The sequence below is a fragment of the Oryctolagus cuniculus genome, chromosome 8, assembly GCF_051225735.1.
Source record: "Oryctolagus cuniculus isolate XC-2025 breed Fujian yellow rabbit chromosome 8, ASM5122573v1, whole genome shotgun sequence".
Classification (NCBI taxonomy): Eukaryota; Metazoa; Chordata; class Mammalia; order Lagomorpha; family Leporidae; genus Oryctolagus; species Oryctolagus cuniculus.
Window position 1 is genome coordinate 92,703,778 of NC_142874.1, and position 16,922 is coordinate 92,720,699.

At 36.5% G+C, this 16,922-nt stretch overlaps 1 protein-coding gene across 4 annotated transcripts in view; it reads right to left on the reverse strand.

The window, feature by feature from the left end:
• Nucleotides 1-5,687: 5,687 nt before the first annotated feature.
• The window catches only part of BANK1 (B cell scaffold protein with ankyrin repeats 1), a 352,635-nt gene continuing 341,400 nt past the window's right edge, over nucleotides 5,688-16,922 (reverse strand). For all 4 annotated transcript variants that reach the window (XM_017347389.4, XM_008267565.5, XM_089303020.1 and 1 more), the window contains 5 exons: nucleotides 16,446-16,509; nucleotides 9,021-9,050; nucleotides 7,971-8,026; nucleotides 6,254-6,318; nucleotides 5,688-6,001 (listed from right to left, as the gene is read on the reverse strand). In XM_017347389.4, coding sequence (XP_017202878.4) covers nucleotides 6,259-6,318; nucleotides 7,971-8,026; nucleotides 9,021-9,050; nucleotides 16,446-16,509 — 210 coding nt within the window. In that variant the 3' untranslated portion in view covers nucleotides 5,688-6,001; nucleotides 6,254-6,258. The remainder of the gene's footprint in view (nucleotides 6,002-6,253; nucleotides 6,319-7,970; nucleotides 8,027-9,020; nucleotides 9,051-16,445; nucleotides 16,510-16,922) is intronic.

Sequence of the window (16,922 nt, forward strand, 5' to 3'; positions counted from 1 at the left end):
TGCCACTCAAAGAACCACAGGTATGGAAGTCCAACTTGGGAGAACAGACGGAGCTCCTAAGTGAAATTTTGAGCTTTTCAGTATCACTGTTTACGGAAGGTCATTGGCTGGGATTCCCCCAAGTCAGCTGATGTGGAAGACTTGGGAAGAGTCTGGGCATCACTGGCTCTGTCTGAGTTACAGGGCAACTCCGTTCCATGATGAGAAATGCCAGTCCTGCATCTGGGAGCTCAAGGCTCCGGAGCATGACGGCAGATAGTTTCACTTGAGTGCCAGAGCATCACTCTACACTTCTGTGAGTCCCCTGTCTGCCTTTTGCTTGAACAAAGAAAAGAGGAAGTGCTCAGGGCAAAATTAATAATACCTTCATTTCAGATGATATGTCTATCCTCACTCTGGGAAGTGAAAGAGAAAATCTATCACATTGTTGGTTAATTTCCTGAAGGCAAATATCTCTCTGTCTCTGAGGGTCACATACTGCTATAGAGAGCAAAACCATCCCACTGGCTTCCATTGGTTCAGAAATTGATTTAGTGTATTATACACTTCAGAATGCAGCATTGCGGGCTGGTGCCATGGCTCACTTGGTTAATCCTCCACCTGCAGTGCCAGCATCCCATATGGGCACCGGTTCTAGTCCCGGTTGCTCCTCTTCCAGTCCAGCTCTCTGCTGTGGCCTAGAAGTGCAGTGGAGGATGGCCTAGGTGCTTGGGCCCTGCACCCACATGGGAGACCAGGAAGAAGCACCTGGCTCCTGGCTTTGGAATGGCACAACGCCGGCTGCAGCAACCATTTGGGGGGTGAACCATTGGAAGGAAGACCTTTCTCTCTGTCTCTCTCTCTCTCACTATATCTCTACCTGTCAAATAAATAAAAAATAAAAAATAATTAAAAAAAAAGAATGCAGCATTGCTCAGTGATGTTAGATCAGTTCTGAGTTGGAACAAAAGTGGGTATTGATTTGAAGACCTGGTAAGAATAATCAGAATAAACAGAAATGAGTATTTTATCCAAAGATATGTATACTAATTTATTTGAAGACAAGTGATAGGCCAGTTAAACTCCTTTTCTGAATGAACCAGAATGTTATTATTTGCAAAACTCAGAATTCGATATTTTACGTTATGCTTCCCCGTGTAAAACATGAGTTCCAAAAATGTAGCATGTGTGCTACCACTCTGACTCCTCTTCATTACCCACGGCAAGCATCAGTGCTTCATCATGACAGTTTCCACTGAGACAGGCTTCAGACTGCATCTTAACAAGTGGCTCCACACAGTCTTTTCTCAACAAATGAAAAATCTGGCCACCATACATATTTATCAAGTATAAGCACACGCTTCCTGAGTATATGTTTCTTCATCACATGATGAGTTTTATAATTCTTTGATACACTATTCAAATGGAATAAAATACATGGCATTTTACAAATTCTCTTGGTCACTGAATCTCATTTTAGTGCAATATCCTCTATAAATTTCTTGAAACATAACTTGGGAAAACACTGCTATAGGATCTTCCCATTTCTGGAGTTTTCCACTGGACTCTACATTTCTGATGCTTATGACTGATCAGAGTGGCCATCGAATAGTTTGTATTCATTCATATTATTTTTTAATAGCATATATGTGTATCACAGGCTACAGGGCTGTGTGTAAGAGCCAGTCAGATAACTAAAGGATCAACCAGCATTCCCATTTCAAAGAGAATTACTTTTTGCAAACCACCTTATTAAAAATAATCCATCTAACTACTTAAAATGTCCTCTCTGGTTGATAAATTATTTCTCTATATTTAATTCTCAAAGCTGATGTTAGTATTCTTAATTGTTTGTTTACTTGAAAGGCAGACAAGACAGATATCTATCAGCTGGCTCACTCCCCTAGACGCCTGGAACAGCCCATATTCGGCCAGGCTGAAGCCAGAAGCCTGAAACTCCATTCGTCTCTCCCACATGGGTGGCAGGGGCCAAGTGTTTGAGCCACCATCTGCTGTCTTCCAAGGTGTACGTAAGTTGGAAACTGGATCAGCAGCAGAGCAGGAGGGCCTCAGCCAGCACTCTGATATGAGATGCTGGTGCCCCAAGTGGGCAGCTTAACTAGCTGTACCATAAGACTCCTCAAATGTTAATATTGTTATCTCCATCTTGTCAAAGATGTCAAAGAGCTTGGGGAAATGGAAAAACTGACTGCTCACACAGCTAGGACTTAGCTGAGCCAGGTTCTGAACTAGGTGAGTTTTGATTCAAAGCTGATACTCATGAAAGCGATGCTGCACTGGTCATTTCCTTTGCATGGTGTCATTCAATAGCCATAGAATCACACAAGAAGCACTAACATTTGCATCTTGAGGATGAGAGTAATGAGCACATGATATACTGTCAGTTAAAATTTGAGATCTGTTGTAAACTGTTGGTTTTTGCTGTATTTTATGTGGTATCTCTGTTTCTACAGTTGGGTACCACAAAATAAGGCAGGCCTACAAGTGTAACTGGCAGGTGTAGCCACAGGAAAAGCTACAAGTAGGGCCTTGGACCACCACTGTGTCAATCAGCTTGGACTTACTGGATGAGGCTCACAACGCAGATCTCTTACCTAAATATTTACCCACTTAGAAAAACAGTATGAAGTAAAAATTTGTGTAAGGCCAAGTTATTAAAATGAGATCCCTTGAGGATTGTAGGAAACAAGAAGGAACACAGATGAGCTAATACTTAGCACATAAATAGGATGTAATAATGACTCAAGTTATAAGGTCATTCTCATTAGAAAGTACGGAGAGTAGTCTCATTTTCTAAAAAAGTAGAGGTTCCAGTGATAGAACTCTGAATGCTGACTTATGAAAATGCATTAGACTCCTCCATTCTCTGAGTCTTCAGTGATCCATTTAAGCTTAAGTCATTTGTACTTCAAAATAAAGACATTCATTTATACTATCATAAGGGGTTCCACTTTCAAAAATCCTAAAGTTTGTTCTTATTTTAACAACACTGATGCATTAATCTTTATAGTTTAGGTCAGGGTTGCTCAGCCTTGGACCGCTGACATTCTGGAATGGACACTTGGGTGTAGCAAGATGTTTATCAGCATCCTTGATTTGTACACACTTCTTTTTTTTTTTTTTTAAAGATTTATTTATTTACTTGAAAGTCAGTGTTACACAGAGGAGGAGAAGAGAGAGAGAGGTCTTCCATCTGATGGTTCACTCCCCAGATGGCTGCAACAGCCGGAGCTGCACTGATCAGAAGTCAGGAGCCAGGAGCCTCTTCCTGGTCTCCCACGTGGATGCAGGGGCCCAAGGACTTGGGCCATCCTCCACTGCTTTTCCAGGCCATAGCAGAGAGCTGGATTGGAAGTGGAGCAGCCGGGACTAGAACTGGCGCCCATATGGGATGCTGGCACTTCAGGCCAGGGTGTTAAGCCACTGTGCCACAGCACAGGCCCCTGTACACACTTCTTAAGACCACCTCCCACATGCAAGGCAGTCAATAATGGCTCCAGATATTGTAAAATGTACGGGGAAGTGGGAGAAAAACTGTCCCAGTTATGAAACTACTGACATATATGCTTCCTCTATATCATATAGAATTATCTAGCTAGAAAATAAGAGATTTAGTGTTAAAACACACACACACACTCAGACACAATGCTTTTGACAGCACTCAGTACCAGTGCAAATTTCTCTGGAAGTCACAGTGTTGATAAACTTCAGAATCTGAGGGATGGGTGGTTCCTGGCTAAGTTAGGCATAATGTCTCGGGAACAAATCTGATTCTGGAAGAGGGGTGATGGGAAAGAGAAGGTATGTTAGCAACTTGTTGCTGAGGCTTCCAGATACAGCATAGGGTCTTCAGATCTTCTGTGCAGGCCTGCCTTTTCTGGACGCAGCTAGGGCTCCTGTAGAAATGCGCAAACCTCCAGGGAAATAAATATCAGGTCCTTCTATCCCACTAACTTCTTTCTTTGCTCCTGTTCCCCGTTCTCTTCCACTGCTAAGGAAAGGCATCTATTAGGTGGTTAAACTTAAATTTATACTTGTTCTTTATGTGGGTTTCATCTATGGCCTTCCTCGAGAGACAAAAACTATCACTTCCCCATGGATCATTTTCAGTTGGGATCACTCGTACATTTGGCTTATTCTTCTTAACCTCTTTGTATTTACTTTTCATCTGATTTTTTTTTTTTCTTTAAGCAATAGGCAGGATAAAGAGTCTTCTGGCTCTCTTCCTCCAACATTGTCTATCCATATTTCTGGCTCTGGCAAAGCCAGAGACTTAGTGTTAAATACACACACACACACACACACACACTCAGACACAATGCTTTTGACAGCATTCAGTACCAGTTCAAATTTCTCTGGAAGTCAGTGTTGATAAACTTAAGAACCCAAGGGATGGGTGGTTCCTGGCTAAGTTAGGCGTAATGGCTTGGGAACAAATCTGATTCTGGAGGAGAGGTGATGGGAAAGAGAAGGTATGTTAGGAATGATTCTGGCAAAGCCTAATTGGTCAAGGATAGGAGCCATGGTAAAGGAATCCTGGAGATGTCAGTTATGTCTAGATTTCTTTTTCCATTTTTCTTTGTCATGACTAAGTAGTGAGATTTCCAGGGCCAGGAAAGGGGGCTTCTGGCCATGGTTTTAATCTAGGTCCAACTGTAAAGGTAGCAGTTAGAAGTCCTGATACTTGATATCTACCTGTATGAAAGACAATCTCCCACTTTCACTCTAAATTGAGTCTGAGGCATGAAGTGATTTAATTGCATTACAAGTAGAAAAGTTGACATTTTACCTAATTTTTGACAGGAATAAAGCCAATGGCAGAATTGTCGTCATCATGCAAAGGATAATATGGAAGTTCTTCCTTCAAAAATGATAAATTCATTTGAGATTTGTAGATCTATAAAGTTACAGAAAAGCACTTTTCCCTTTTTCTAACTCTTTGGGACAGCACACAGAAATGATGACTCACCCTGTGGATGTGAAACTACGTACTGAATTTGCAAATGTCATAACCAAAGGCACCTTCTATTGAAGCCTAATCAAATTACTGTATGACATTTGAAAATGAGTTTATTTGAGAACGTTAATATTAAGTTATGAGTCCCATGAGAAGCATTTTACAGAATGACTATAAATACCCATGGACATTCCTGTCACTGTTTAGAAGCTAGAAAAAATATCATCTGTGGTTACTATTTAGGCCCTACACAGTGAAGTTCATTTATTTATTAAATATTTTTGTATAACTCCCTCTTTATACTGGTAATCAGAAAAATATAGTGGTTAATTTTCATACATTTATTTGAAAAGGCACAGCTATGAACATGTCAATTTATTTGTAGCATTTGCATGTGTAAATCATAGTATGATAAAACTGCATTTTAGTCTAAGCTAGTAAATTGCTTTCAAGAAATAAGTTGATAAAACTAAGTTTTTAAAGAATATACTTGTGGAACTCTATTGAGATACAGATTTAATAAAATAAGATTCTTAGAGTTGTATGCCAACAGCCACTAAATGAGGAAAGGTTTTTGCAAACATGATGTAAAAATAATTAGAGCTTTGAATGTAAGAAATCTAGAAAATGCAGGAAGAGAATTTGTATTTACATGTTGATTGTCAACTGAGGATGAGTAATCTATTAAAGTTAGTGACTCAAACGGGCCCAATAACTTTGCCACACAGCATTTAACTTCTTTGCTTTTGTTTACTTTTAATTGTCAAAATAGGAACTAGCTGCTTCAGTGACAAAATGCATTACACAATGCAAATATTTTCAAAGAACACGATTGTTGTTTGGCATTCTATTTTAACATTAATATACTCATCTGGAACAGGAACAATGCTAGTAAGTTGTGACCATGACAAATTGGAAACTCCAGAGTCTTACTTCTGTTTTCATGGTATAGATTTGCCATGGAGAGAGCAGACAATCCAAATGCTAACTTGCTTCATGCAGAAAGCGCAATGTCTGCAGATTCTTGAGTTTCATTATAATAACCTGAAAATGAGATCACAGGAAATGTCTTATTGAATAATGACTCATCAATAGAAATTTATTAGCTAGCACAGAATCACCCCACCCATAAATCTTTCTAAGCAACAATCACCTTTAACTGGAAAAACACATGTTTATCCTTTTAGGAGAAGACAATGAAATATTTAAAGATTTCTGTGTTTTAGACAAATGATTCCTTCAAGTCCTTAACTTATGTTTAATATATATGTAATATATATATATATTATGTTTTACCTTTTTTAATGATCTTTTCTGCAACAGAAACCAAATTCCTTTTCAACTTGGGGTCTAGCAGGAAGCTAGGAAGAAAAAGTAAAAAATACAGAGTTGGCATTTTTCCCTTTTAAGAGTGAACATAGAAATGCAGCACAATCCTAGTTGTCTTCCACAGCCATGGGGGAAAAATAGCTTTGTAGAGGCAAATGGCAAGACAATCCTCCATCTTAAAAGGAAACAGGATCATTGTAAAATTCAATCAACTACATCAAAGCCTTTGAATTCAAATTTTATTTCTATTTTAAGGAAGAATAGGCTAAGCATTAGCAACTCTGATTCTTTGCCTCTTATCCATAATCTTCCTCTTAAAAACAAATGCCACATCAGTATAGTCCTTCTGATCTTATAGAAGTTTCAATTGATAAAGATATTTTCATAAACTCCAGACCTTGGTGCATCCCACAATCTTGGAATGTTAGAACAAGTTTATAGTATGAGAAATCAGCAAAATGTTTATGAAAAATGCATATTATGAAAAAAAGACTATGCATGTATTTAAAATCTTTTTGCATCAAAATAAACTTCTAAATCCATTTTTCTATGAACATTTTCAATTTTAAAAAAGATTATTTATTTGAAAGGCTAACAGAGTTAGGACACGACAGTGAGAGAGATCTGCTATCTACTGGTTCACTCCCTAAATGGCTGCAAAGGTCAGAAATGGGTCAGGCCAAAGCCAGGAGCCTGCAAGTTTTCTTGGTCTCCCATGTGACTGGTAGGGGCCCAAGAACAGGAGTTATTTGCTGATTTCCCAGGCACACCAGCAGGTAGCTGGATTAGAGGCAGAGCAGATGGGTCTGGATGATGATGATGGCAACAGAAGTGGTGGCCCAATCCACTGCACCACAATGCTGGCCTCCTTGTGTATGACTGCATGGCACTGTAACTTATTGGTGGGTTTCATAATGGCCCAGAAATGTAAATAAATCAATGTTTTTAGGGTAAATTTCTTTTATGGTTACTTAGGATTTCTGCTAGTCGTGAGAGCACAGGGCTACCAAAATTGGAAAACTAAAATTGATTAATTATGAAAATTTCCAAGGACTCTAATTCTGTATTTTTACAGATTCATCTGTCACACAACCTTTGGTAACAGTGCAAATATCCTATATCATATATGTAGTTAGTTGGAATTGTGTGATTTTTTAAGAAGAAATATTGCTGAGTGTTGTCTTGAATTGGTGGTCTTGGTTTTTCAGTTGCTGCTGTCCTTTAGTGTTATTTTTAGCTTCTCATTAGCAGTTTGTTTTCTATAAATTTGTTGATATAAAGTAACACATATTTGTATCAACAATATTTTGGAGCTATATTGCTCCACTACCTAGACTTTAAGTAATAAATACATTGTGATTGATAGGGACTCGTCATATTTTTATTGTTGAAGCAATATGTATTATATATTTATAATTCCTTTAAGATGTATTTGGTCTGTATATGTTGAATTTAGCCATATTTTGGCCTTGGTGGCTTTCCTCTTTGAGCTCCTTCTTTTTTTTTGTGCAATTTCATTAAATTACTACTCATGGGTTTTTACAAAAAAGATTCATGTAAACTATTTTGTTCACATTTGTTAGAATGTTTCAAAACACAGGATAGAAGACTCATGTTTTTTTCCCCAACAAGGGAGTTTTTTCCTCTGTAAATCATAAAAATTAAGAACATGTGTATTGCTTACCTTATGGCTGAAGGGTGCATTATACAACAGATTTTCATTGTGGGCAATTTCGTTACCTAAGAACACAAACTCTGTCACAACCTCTGGTCATATGCACATTTGGTTATTCATCTATTCAGGACATTTAAAAATGATATATGAATGAAGAGACAATTTACTAACGTGATAAAAAGGACATACTGAAAAGGCATCCTTGGCAAATAGGCTTTAATTTCTCCTATCCTTTTACATTGAGTTGGGTAGGATATGGAGCAGCCATCTCATTTTAGGAGCAATCTGTCTCACACCTTGAAGTTAAAATCTTCACTGGGTTACACTTTCTTTTTCTTGTCCACATTCACTAGGATGGGCCAATTGCAAAGCACAGTCTTCTAAGAAATCTTGTTCCTTCTGCTCTGCATTGGCTTTTGTGACGGCTCCTCCTGCTTCCCCATAGGCTTCCCATTTTCCATCCGAGCTGCAGGCTCTGTACTATTGCTTCTCCGTTTCCCCACCAAGGGCTTTGGTCCAGGCTACAGAGAGATGCCTCTAGGCTATTTAATGGTCCCTCTTGATCTTTCCAAAATTCAGCTCACATTCTGTCCCCATTGTGTTGAGCTGATCACTCTTTCAAGTTTTGCTAAGATTTCTTTGCTTTACCAGTAACTCTGAAGTATCAAGCACCAGCCTCCACGTACATAAATTATCAGTCTAAACTCTCTCTATGTAGCAATACCCCATGGTACGATTCTAGTTTACAATTTACATATGAGAAAACTGAGGCCTAGAGAGCTACTTAAGCTGTGCTTGGATGTGCTAAGGGTCACAACTAGTAAGTTCTGAACAGCTAGGTCCACTGGAGTTGAAGGCAATGCTCCTTTTTCTGTCTTGTGGTGCTTCTAGCATTGCTATTGCAGAATCACCTCACATTATTTTGGATGTCAAGTGGTTCTGCATGTAAATATATAAAATCCGTATGAATTTTTATATTGAGCTAATATGTTCCCATTAATACTGAAAATAGCTATGTACTTTTAGTTTAAAATATTTCAGTAAATAACTAGCACTTACCACTTGGATGGTGCACAATGGTGAGCTTTTCTAGAAGACAAAAAAGGCAAATTCTGTTGAGTTTTACTCCATATGTATTTTAAACCCTCTTGTTCTTATTTACTACTTATTTTTGAGGAGACTATGAAATCTCACCATGTGATCTAAAAACATTAACCCCAAATCTATCTTCCTCTAGCCAGTAAGCATGAAACCATGTCTCCAACTGCTGCCCATATGGGATGCCAGCACTGCAAGTGGTGGCTTTACTCACTATGCCACAGCACCTGCACCTATATTATGTTTAATACTTGACACTGCCTTTCATTGCTGAGTAGCATTCCATGGTATAAATATACTACAAAATATATTATAAAGCTATTTTCTTATCAGACATTGGATTGTTCCTAATTTGGTTATTATGAATGCAACTACGATCTTTTGTGAACAAGCCTTTGGGTGGGTATATGGTTTCATTTGTCTTGGAAAAAATAATTAGGAATGGAATGCCCAGGCCATGTGATAAGTTCATATGTGATTTTTATAAAGTCATCACACTACTTACCCACAGCAGTACATAGAGTTACACATCCTAACTAACGTTTAGGTCGGACAGTCTTTTTGGATTTTCATCGTAGTTGTGTACTGTTATTCCGTGGTGGTTTAATTCACCTTTTCCTGGCGACTAATGATGCTTAGCATCTTTTCACCTGCCTATTGCCTATTTGCTTTTGTAAGATAAGATATGGATGCTAGGTTTGCACTTGGGCTCTGGGTTATCATTGCTTCTAGGTCCTCTCAGCAGGTAAAGCTAAAGAAATATATGGATTTATATACACAACTATATGTGTATATTTATCTGTAACATATATTTTAACAACCATGATTCATTAAACTTCTCTAATAGCAGTGCAATATCACAAGTTTCCTTCTGGCTTTCCTTATTAATTATGCCTTTATTTGAGAACTAGAAACCTGGCTCTCATTATTTATAGTACATTTATTTAGTAGCTCAATCCTGGAATATTCATAAAATGTTTTTGTGTCTGTGCTTGGCTTCTTTTTTTTTAAACTTTTATTTAATGAATATAGATTTCCAGAGTACAGCTTATGGATTACAATGGCTCCCCCCCCATAACTTCCTTCCCACCAGCAACCCTCCCATCTCCAACTCCCTCTCCCATTCCATTCACATCAAGATTAATTTTCAATTCTCTTATATACAGAAGATCAGTTTAGCATATATTAAGTGAAGATTTCAACAGTTTTTACCCACATAGAGACACAAAGTGAAAAATACTGTTTGAGTACTAGTTATAGCATTAAATCACAAAGTACAGTACATTAAGGACAGAGATCCTACATGAGGAGTAAGTGCACAGTGACTCCTGTTGTTGACTTAACAAATTGACACTCTTGTTTATGGCATCAGTAATCAATGTGATACACGACGTTAACAAACTGCAGAAGTAAAACCATATGATTATCTCAATAGATGCAAAGAAAGCATTTGATAAAATTCAACACCCTTTCATGATGAAAACTCTAAGCAAATTGGGTATGGAAGGAACATTCCTCAATATAATCAAATCAATTTATGTAAAACCCATGGCCAGCATCCTATTGAATGGGGAAAAGTTGGAAGCATTTCCACTGAGATCTGGTACCAGACAGGGATGCTCACTCTCACCACTGCTATTCGACATAGTTCTGGAAGTTTTAGCCAGAACTATTAGGCAAGAAAAAGAAATTAAAGGGATACAAATTGGGAAAGAAGAAGTCAAACTATCCCTCTTTGCAGATGACAAAAAGTGGTTTTAAAATTGCTGGTCTATATGTTTGTGTAGAATAAGCCTCACAAACTGGGAGAAGTTACAATTATTGTTGACTTTTTAAAAATCAGAATATAATGTTTTCTAAATTTATTTACATCATTATTTCCTGTCTCCTATCAGTGTGGATATGCATTTATTTATAATACTGTCAGTTTAATTTATTTCAGCTTATATTCTATTTTGCCTTCTTGTTCTATTTATGAATATGTGCAAGATTAACAAAGTTCTAAATGTCAGGACTATACAAAGAACTGTAACTCAGAAAAATGAATTTTTTTCTTGTTATTTTAGAAAGCATGATTTTTCAATTTGTCCTTTCATTTAAGTTGTCAAATAAATTGGAAAAAATGAATCATATTTTTAGTATCTTTTTGATGTCTAGGATTTGTTATAATAACCCATTCTTTGGTTTTCTCTTTTTTCATGATCATTCTTCATGTAGACATGTCAATTTTATTTATGCTTTCAAATAACAAATGAGCTGCAACATTGTTAATTTTCTCCTTTGTTCACCTCTTTTCATTGATTTCTGATCTAATATTAATTTTTACTTTTTATCTGTTTTTGAATTTAGTTTTATTTCCATTTTCAGGTTTTTTCAGGTGGAAATTTCAATTATTGATCTCAAACTTTTCATCTTTTCTAGTATAACATTTATATTTGTAAATTTCCTTCTGTTAACTATATAACTATTTTAGCTATATTACACAAATTTTGATGTTTTCTACATTAAAGCTCATGTTGAACTATTTTCTTTTTCTTATATGACCCATGGATTCCTTTGAAATGTATTTCACCACCAAATATTTTGGGTTATTTTTAGTATATCTAATTTTTAATTATTGTCTAACTGTTGTTGTGGTAAGTGAAGATGACTTCAAAAGTCTGAAATGGTTCAGAGAACATACTCTTAATATTTCAAACTTTGAAATTTACTGAAACTTTTTGATGGTCCAGCACTTGTTCTGTATGGTAAATTTTCCATGCACATCTTCAACAAACATGTATTCTTAATTTTTTTTGATCTTGTGTTCTGTAAATGTAAATTGGGTCAAGTGAGTTGATATGTTTAGGTCATCTGTATTTTCATTGATTTCTGTCTGTTAATTCCTTAGCAAGGAATGAAAATATCCCTGAATACTGTGAAATTTTCACTTCACGCGTTTTGGTAAAACTCCTAAGTTGATATGTAATATAAAATACATCCTCACCAGCATTTGTGATTCGTGTTTTGGGCTTGAGCCATTCTTTGTGGCTGAGATATATCTCATTGTAGTTTTGATTTGCATTTCCCTGATTGCTAGTGATGTTGAGAATTTTTGCATATATTTGCTGGCCATTTGTATTTCTTCTTTTGAGAGCTGTCTATTGAAGTCCTTTGCCCATTTCTTCACTGGATTGGTTGATTTTTTTGTTGTGGAATATTTAAAGTTGCTAGTATATTTGGGATATAACTCCTTCATCAGATGCTTTGCAAATATTTTTCCCCTTCTGTTGGATGTCTCTTCACTCTATTCTTGGCTCCCTTTGCTGTGCAAAAGCTTCTGACTTTGAGATAGTCCATTTGTTTAGTTTTCTTGTTGCCTGTGCTTTGGGGGTCTTGCCCAAGAAATCATTCCCTACAACAGTATCTTGGAGAGTTTACCCTATGTTTTTTTCCGGCAACTTCATTGTCTCGGGTTAACTTAGATCTTTGATCCATCTTGAGTTGATTTTTTAATATGGTGAGAATTATAGATCTAAATTCACTGTTGCCAGCACCATTTGTTGAAGAGACTATTCTTACTCCATTGTTGGTCTGAGCATTTTTGTCAAAAATCCATTGGCTATATGTATGTGCATTAATTTCAGGGCCCTCTATTCTATTCCATTGGTCCAAGTGTTTGTTTTTATGCCAGTAACATGCTATTTTAATTAATATAGCTTTGTAGTATGCTTTGAAGTCAGGTATTGTGATACCCTCAGCTTCATTTTTCTTGTTCAGAATCACTTTGGGTATTTTTGCATGTTTTGAGATCTTTAGGACTGCTGTTTCTTTAAAAAATGTCATTGGTATTTTGCTATAGATTACATTGAATCTTTAGATTGATTTAGCAAAGGATATCTTTCCATTTTGTGTGTGTGTGTACTTGATGATTTCTTTCATCAATGTTTGATAATTCTCATTGCAGAGACCTTTTACTTTGGTTAGACTTATTCCTAAATATTGGATTTTTTGTGGTTATTGGGAATGGAATTTCTTTCTTGATTTCTTTCTGTGAGTTCATCATTAGCATACAAAAAACACACTACTTTTTGTGTTATTTTTTAACTTGCAGCTTGGTTAATCCTAATAACTTTTTGGTTGAGTGTTTAGGTTTTTCCATGTTCAACATCACATCATCTGCAAACATAGATAACTTGACTTCTTTTCCAATTTTGATGCCATTTATTTCTTTTCTTCGCTAATTGCTCTCCCTAAAACTTCAAGTACAATATTGAATAAGAATGATGAAAGTGGACATCCTTGTCCTACTGCTGATCTGAGGGGATATGGTCTCAGCTTTTCCACATTCAGTATGATATTGGCTATTGGATTGTGATATGTAGCCTTTATAAAATTTTTTTGGCTTCTTCACTGAAAATTTACATCAGCCAGATCACTAGAATTATAGTCCTTCCTTTTTTCTTTCCATATCCCAGAGCAGCCCATTCAGCCATCTTGGAGTCCCCTCTTTTAGCACTTTAAAGGTATTAGTACATTTCCATTCACCCTCCATTGTCTACAATCAGTTATTAGTGAATGTTCTCATCCCTTTCCTTTGTATGTAATGTGTCTTAATTCTTGGGCATCTTTCAAGATTTTCTCCTTACTTTCATTTGAAGTAGTTCAACCGCAAGTTTCCTGATATCCTTCTCACAACAGTTAATTAATTGACCTTCTCCTGCCCTCCTAGTTTCTTGGAACTGTATGGATGTATTTTGCATTTAATTTGTCAAGTTTTTAACCATTATTTCTTCAAAAATATAAAATTATCAACTTAAAAATTAGCCTGCTGTACACTTAATGAATTTTGAGTTGCACCTGCAGTTACCTTGGCAGAGCAAAATCAAATGATTTCACTGGCCTTATATGGTCCATGGGCCAGACGATCCCCACCCCAGCATCCACATTCAGCACATCTGTTGGTTGTTGCAGCCAGATTTCCAGTGTTTTATGGAGATTTTGAAAAGACACAGCCAGCATGGTTTTTCCCAACTCTGCTAAATTCTACTGTGTCTGATTTGCTTTCAGTATCCTAGAAGTTTTAATTTTGTGTTTTGAGTGGTCCTTCCTTGCACTTTTTAAAAAGTTTTTATTTAATGAATACACTTTTTCATAGATACAACTTTAGGAATACAGTTGTACTTTCCCCCATACCCATCCCCTGCCAACTCCCATCCCACTTTCCCTCTCCCATCTCCTTCTTCATTATGGTTCATTTTTACTTTGACTTTATATACAGAGGACCAACTCCATGCTAAGCATAGACTTCAACAAATTTGTACCCATGCACACACACAACATACAGAGTACATTTGGGAACAAAATTTGCAGTTGATTCTCATCGTACAACTCATTAGGGACGGAGGTCCTATATGGGGAGTGAGCTACACCTCTTGCAGAGACGTGAATAATCATGAGAACCACCTGATAAGTTTTGTTTGTCTCTGGGGTTACAGTCTGCCCAGTATCTACTTCCTGAAGTCGGTTGCTTCATGCTTTTTTTGCCCAGTATTAACATTCTGTACAATGAGGGGATGTATCTGGTATTATTTATTCCATTATGGCTGAGTGGAGAACTGATTGATTCTTAATGAAGTCACCCAAGATTAAAAGCATTGATTTTGAATTCAAATAGAAGTTGATGGTAGTTTCTAATCTTAGCATCTTTGGGGTATTTAGTTTCTCAGAACCTGTTTCTTATTTATAAATGGGGTATAATACCTACCATGTAGAGTTATTACAAGAAATAATACTGTATAGTCCATGCTAAAATTATTTATAAAAATTATAGTTTTATAAATTGCTCAAATTTTAATCTTGCTGTACATTAGAATAAAGTTTGTAGAAATCCACTATCTATAAATGAACCATGTTTATGGTTAATTTTTCCTTTTTTATCCTTTTTCTATTTTTGAAAAGACATTTTTAATTTACATTATAGTCAAAGGCTGGTGACTCACTAAACAAAGAATTCAACAAATAAAAAGTAAAAAATACCACGGTTCAGTAGAAATATAAACAAGGACTATAAACAATAACTTCACTCATATACAGTACATTTTAAAATCATCACAGATCATTAAAACTGCAGGAGTACACAATTCTTAACAATTAGTCTGTTTAAACACAGGCATTTCTTTTTTTATTTTACTTTTTAAATTTTGGCCCCTGTATAAAAGGGAGGACATGCAGTATTTGTCTTTCAGTGTTCAACTTTTTTCATTCAACATGGTGTCCTCCAAGTGCAACCATTTTGATGAATATGATAGAATTTCATTTTTTATAGCTGAATATATTCCGTTGTGTGTGTGTATCTGTGTGGGTAGATATATGCCACTTTTTTAATCCATTCATCTGATGATGGACACCTTGGTTGATTCCGTATTTTTTTGGCTATCATGAACAGTGCTGGTATAAACATGGTGGTGCATGATTCTCTTTGATACAACATGTTCATGTAGTTTGGGTATATGACTTTAATAATTTTAGAAAGTGTTTCTGTTTTTGAAATAGCTTCTAAGAGAGCTTAAAGAATTTTATATAGAACGATAGATAACAGCTCATAATATGAAGAGAAATGAATTTCTACATAGTGAATTTTGACATGAAGCACTAGCTGAAGGCTGGGCAATATTTTGGATAATAGAAGAGATGGAAGCTTTTGAAGCCTTTCAGCAGTTGTTAATTTTTAATTATCTGTGCAGGAGTAGAGACTTGGGGAAAAAGTAGTTAGACAGTGACAACATAATTTATTTTTGATTTTGGGATGTGTTGTTTATCTCTGAAGAAGATGAACTACCTAATATTGTTTGGATTTTGTTAATATTGACTGCCCTCCTCTCACCAAGGCAACTTTTAATTATTATCATGGGGAATCTGCATTGCCCAGAAACACTTGTGCTCCCCAGGAAGCCAACCTGAGATATTCAATTTAATATGAGTCACATGCAGATAATGGTGTGATTGGACTATGGTGAGACTATTTGACCTTATTAAAAAAAGTTTGGTTCCTTAATTATTGGATTCTCTACATATTGGCTTATTAAAAAAAAAAAAAACTGAAACAGAGTTAGAGTTACCCTATATATAACTACATAGAAATCAAAAGGGGGAAAGTAACCAAAGGGTTCATTATGGATCAGAGAATATAAATACTTAATGCGCTCATCCAGCAATTCCCAGATGAATGTAAAATTGCTGTTTTGCAGACCAGGAACCTGAGGACCAGGGGTTAAAGACGTTCCCCAGGTCAGGCTGCAGGCAGTGATCGGATGCAGATTTGAACTCAGGTCTCTTTGACTCTGTAGCTCCTGCATTTTCTGCTTCATCACTCTATCATCCGAGTATCAGGCAAATGTTACTTACCACAGGTATTTTCATCTTCTGGCCGTTTCCCAATAATGCAATCTCGCAGTTGGCGTAGTTTTTTCTTATTGAAGAAATAGGGCACAGAAGTCCAGATTTAAAAATGTTTCATGGATCAAGAAGAAAACATCAACTATTACAAATACCAACACTAATACTAGACAGTTTGCTACTTATGATGCCCAATTGCCATCCTGATGCTTTCCACGTATTATAGTCCTAAACTTCCTGAAGTGGAAGTAAAAATGTCTTCATCCCATTTTAGAGACATGGAAATTGAGGTACAAGGGATTAAGTAATCTTCCCAAATTAGACAGTGAAAAGTGATAGATTCACTACTGGAGCCCTAATCCTAATCCTTTTGGACACCGTTTTCCCACACTGAACATTGACTGTGTGGGACTCAAAATCTAAAGGGCTATATGGTGGTCAGTTGCTGCTGTGAGAGCCATCTCCAGCCCGTGTGGGCACATTCCT